At 44.0% G+C, this 5000-nt stretch overlaps 1 protein-coding gene across 1 annotated transcript in view; it reads right to left on the bottom strand.

Annotated features, from left to right (window-relative positions):
- Positions 1 to 5000, bottom strand: part of LOC138976521 (patched domain-containing protein 3-like) — a 54978-nt gene that overhangs the window by 29026 nt on the left and 20952 nt on the right. The window contains exon 5 of the mRNA XM_070349383.1: positions 762 to 1098. Coding sequence (XP_070205484.1) covers positions 762 to 1098 — 337 coding nt within the window. The remainder of the gene's footprint in view (positions 1 to 761; positions 1099 to 5000) is intronic.

The following is a 5000-nucleotide window of genomic DNA, read 5'->3' as shown; positions in this document are numbered from 1 at the left end:
GCACTAGCGGCGGACTACGTTCAGTTTCATTCTGTGAGTTCCACAGCTTGACTAAATGTAGTAATTTCGCCTTACGCGACTTGTTTTTTTAACTCCAAAGACCATGAGTTGAAGATCTATGAATGTTTCGCTCTGAGGTTCGGATTAGACTTCCCATTAATAACTGTTTCCTGTTTTTGTGTCTGGATGTTTAATCCACCGAAAAAAAGCATGTACCTCGCAGCGACGTTATGGTTTTGCAGATTTGAAAGGATGGAGGAAGCATTTACTTTTAGATATATCATCCTGTAGGCCTAGCCATGTCTGTCTGTCTCTGCCTGTGTGTCTGTCTGTCTTGGAGCGTGCGTGTGTTGTGTGAAGGGTGAGCTGAATTTGTTATAATAAAAGTCATCTCACCATCTTCAGGTGAATATCTTGAGTGTCCTTACTGTGTTATTTCATCTCACACAAACACAAACACACACTCACAAACACACAAACACACAAACACACAAACACACACACACACACACACACACGCACGCGCACGCACACACACACACACACACACGCAAAAACGCACACACACACAAACACACGCAAAAACGCACACACACACAAACACACACACACACCCCGCCAAACACACACACACACACACACACACACACACACACACACACACACACACACACACACACACACAAATAGATTGTTTAAACCAAACAAATGGGATCTGGGAAAACGGACAACAACAGGAAAAAGAAATAACTCTACTCTACCTAGCACCAAGAACGGCATGCAGCCCACGATGTTGACAAAGGGAACTCCCAGCAGACCGATCAGCCCCAGAGAACCAAAGATTCCAAGCACCGCTGCCAGCACCCCTCCTAACGCCAGCAGCGCCCTGGATGACACGCAGTCTCCCCCCGCCGTTACCATGGCAGCGTAGAATATCATCAGGGCGAAGGTCATAGCGAAGATGCCAATGTCACCTTTCGTGCCCTTGTCGAGCTCGTTGCCAAGGGAATGCGAGGCGGAGAAGGCAAAGTCAAGGTCACCGTAATCAAGGTCAGGGGCAACTATGACGTAATGTTTCTCCCACTCGAACGAGAGATGCTGAAAACAGAATCAGAGAAAGTTTGGAAGATGGAGTAAAGCTGCCTGAATAAAATGATGAGATACAATTATATGGTCATTCTCGCTTAAGTCCATTCGAACAATTCTCAAAAGTACACTGTGGTGGTTGCACGTTGAGATTTGCTGTTGTTGTTTGGCAGTTCAGTTTTGTGACAGTTGTATGTGTGGCAGTTCAGTTTTGTGACAGTTGTATGTGTGGCAGTTCAGTTTTGTGACAGTTGTATGTGTGGCAGTTCAGTTTTGTGACAGTTGTATGTGTGGCAGTTCAGTTTTGTGACAGTTGTATGTGTGGCAGTTCAGTTTTGTGACAGTTGTATGTGTGGCAGTTCAGTTTTGTGACAGTTGTATGTGTGGCAGTTCAGTTTTGTGACAGTTGTATGTGTGGCAGTTCAGTTTTGTGACAGTTGTATGTGTGGCAGTTCAGTTTTGTGACAGTTGTATGTGTGGCAGTTCAGTTTTGTGACAGTTGTATGTGTGGCAGTTCAAATCTTTCTAAGTATCTTTTTCGGAGTTCCAATGTGGTTGAATAATGTAGATAATCCATACCATTTTTGATATCCTACAAACATCTTTTCGGTCGCCATGAAACAACAACTACGGATAATTTTGTCCTCAATCCTCAGGTTCGAGTAACAGGAATGCGCGCATCTATACCATTAAAGACATTTCTGTTTGAAAGTTGAATGACCATTATCAAAGAACACTTCTGTGAGCTACATGACTTCGCTTTTTTAAATCATTGTTGATACATCAAAGGCACAGTGCAGCTCACAGCCTTCGTTTTGCGTTTTTGTTGCAGCTGAGTGCATTTACAGTTCAAAAATCCTCCTATGGCAGTAAAACAAACCCAAAACTACCCAACGACGACATTTGTGAAGCTCGACAGTTTCTTGTTCACGCGAGTGCATAAATTAACGTAGTTATTACGTTGGTGTTTGGTCGGAGTTCGATTCAACTTGAGTGATTCCGGCCTCCATTTTGTTTTACACAAACTCATGATGACGTCTGACATAGTTTGCTTTAGTGACGTGTCTTTTTGTGCATGATGTGGTGATCTACCTGATCTAAATTTAGATCCAAAAATAGGTCAAGACCAGCCGGGTCCGAGTACGAAATTAATTCGTAAACAAAATCGCAGTTCTTGACTCTTTGGGTGCAAGTCAATGAAACTTGGTAGTTCTTCTAACGGATAGCTGCCTGAGGTATGACTAAAAGCCCCAGGGGCTCCGTGCACCTGGATTTGACAAGTTCAGTACCTTTAAAAAGAAAATCACTATGAAACTTGAATGATCATAACGATGTTTTTTCACGATATTGTTTACGCAGGTAATTCTAATCTGATAGATCGAATATATGTGTTTGGAAACTAACACTTCTATATTGACCTACGTTCCCTGATTAGTGTATTTTTGACCGTCTTCTACAACCCATTTGCTTTATAGCTACCAAGAAACTAAAAGCTGCTAATTCTAAAATCCTAAAGAAAACCATGGCTTCTCAGCGCAGAAATGCATCCAGCCAAGCAAGACCGCAAGACATGCACAAACAATGATTTAGGGGTGTGTATAGGATTCGGTCGATGTGTTTGTTTGTGTGTTTGTGTGTTTGTGTTCGCATATAGATCTCAAGATCTCAAGAATGAACGGACCGATCGTCACCAAACTTGGTGAACAGGTTCTATACATTCCTGATTGGGACCAGTCAAACACACGGTTAGGGAGTTATTGGTGGATTAAGATTCTACAAGGACTTATAGAGGGACATGTTGGTGGCAGTGAGAATGGTTATTTCCCTTTGACCAACGGGGGTGTTTTTCCTACCTCGGAGGAATTTCTTGTTTAGTCAAGAACCATTATGCTGTTCTGCATCTTTGTATACACCGGCGCTTAGGTGTGAAACAACCACAGACAAAAAGGGGAGTGTGCGCTGTAAACGCACACGACATGCTAATAAAAACTAAGCGAGAGTTACGCGGAACTAACCTCCTGGCACCTTAGACAATAACAAGCTGACACTGACACACACTGATACATAGTTTACTGTGAACCTGGCAACCATACACAGGTTGGGATTTGGGGGAGGGGAGATTGAGACGCGATATGTACAAAGAGTGCATAGCATGGGTTGCCCATGTTAGTGTTCGCTGGCACAGCGATGTATGTCGGGGGCGGGGATATAGCTCAGTTGGTAGCGCGCTGGATTTGTATTCAGTTGGCCGCTGTCAGCGCGAGTTCGATCCCAGGTTTGGCGGAAATTTATTTCACAGAGTCAACTTTGTGTGCAGACTCTCTTCGGTGTCCGAACCACCCCCCCGTGTATACTACATTGGGTGTGCACGTTAAAGATCCCACGATTGACAAAAGGGTCTTTCCTGGCAAAATTGCTTAGGCACAGTTAATAATTGTCTACCTATACCCGTGTGACTTGGAATAAGGCCGTGAAAGGTAAATATGCGCCGACATGGCTGCAATCTACTGGCCGTATAAAATTTCATCTCACACGGCATCACTGCAGAGCGCCTAGAACTGTACCCACGGAATATGCGCGATATAAGCTTCATTGATTGATTGATTGATTGATTGATTGATTGATGTCTTTGTTCAGTTCGTGGATCAGATCAGGATCAGGATCGATACATTGCAGGAACCTTTTTAGGTTATCATTTTTAGGTTATCATCGCAACGGATGATCGTGTTTTCACAAGATAAATCGATCGCGAGTTGGTCAGTATGTCACCAAGTCACGCAACACAGTTTATCTCGCACGTGCGGTCCGCTTCGTGGCGCAGTGGGGCTGGGTTGTCTCAGCATTCCTCGTCACGGGTCACGGCTGCAGGGGCGTCGACGTCGGGGACTTACTTTGACCTATTTGCTTGACTACACCATAGACCATTTATCCTGGACCGCCAACTAGCTCTCTCTCCGCTCTATCTCTCTATTACGAGGTAGCGCCTCTCGTGGCCTTTCAGAAATCAGGGGGGCGTCATATCCGGTGTCGATTTTAAACATGGACGCTATTATCGAAGTTGCCGAGGTAAGTTCTGAAAATGCTAAAATAAACTCAGCAAAAGTGCATATGGAACATGTTTTTCGATGAGTTTTGTTAAGTTTAGTTTGGAGTTTTGGAAAATCCAGTTCATTGTCACCTCCCATTGTCACAAATAACTAGAGCGTGCTTTCTTTCCACTGTCTTCGAATCGCTGGCCTTTCAAACCGGACGTGACGCGCCCCTGGAAGTCGAGAGAGAGCTGGGGTCGTAACCTCGAAGGGTCACGTGACGAGTTGGCGGTCCAGGCTATTTGGTCTATGACTACACGAAAGCACGCCTGGATGTGTTCCTTCATTCTTTCACTATCCTGGGCGAATCTCAAAGGATCAGCTTCTGGCATTAACATGAACAAGCGACTGTCAATGCTTGTTACTCTCTGAGGTGCCAGGAGATTGATTTCGTATTGTTCTAATATTGTTGCACATGTCGAAAGCATGTATTATATAAAAGCGTATACTTCCCTTTGTTTCCCAGATCATATAATTGAGTTCTGCCTGATTTGATTACGATTCTTAGGTATGTAATGAACAAGCCTCGGCCCACATCGACTCCCACGACCAATCCGGCCTTACAGCACAAAAACAACAAAACCTAACACAAAAGAAAATTTAATAAAATCTAACAAAATCAATTAAGGCATACACAATTTTAAGGGCACAGTAAGCCTCCCGTAAACCATCACAGATACTGTCAGGCTTTTACACACAGTACCAACACCCTTTCATTTAAACACTCACCGCTTGAGAACATCCTAGGTGCCCTCCGTAAAGAGCGAGCAATTTTCAAAGCATTCATTTTTGCGTGGTTTATCTTACCCCTGAGCCATCGTGAAC

Source organism: Littorina saxatilis, linkage group LG9 (assembly GCF_037325665.1).
Source record: "Littorina saxatilis isolate snail1 linkage group LG9, US_GU_Lsax_2.0, whole genome shotgun sequence".
In the NCBI taxonomy this organism is placed as follows: domain Eukaryota; kingdom Metazoa; phylum Mollusca; class Gastropoda; order Littorinimorpha; family Littorinidae; genus Littorina; species Littorina saxatilis.
This window is presented reverse-complemented; position numbering and strand designations above follow the sequence as displayed.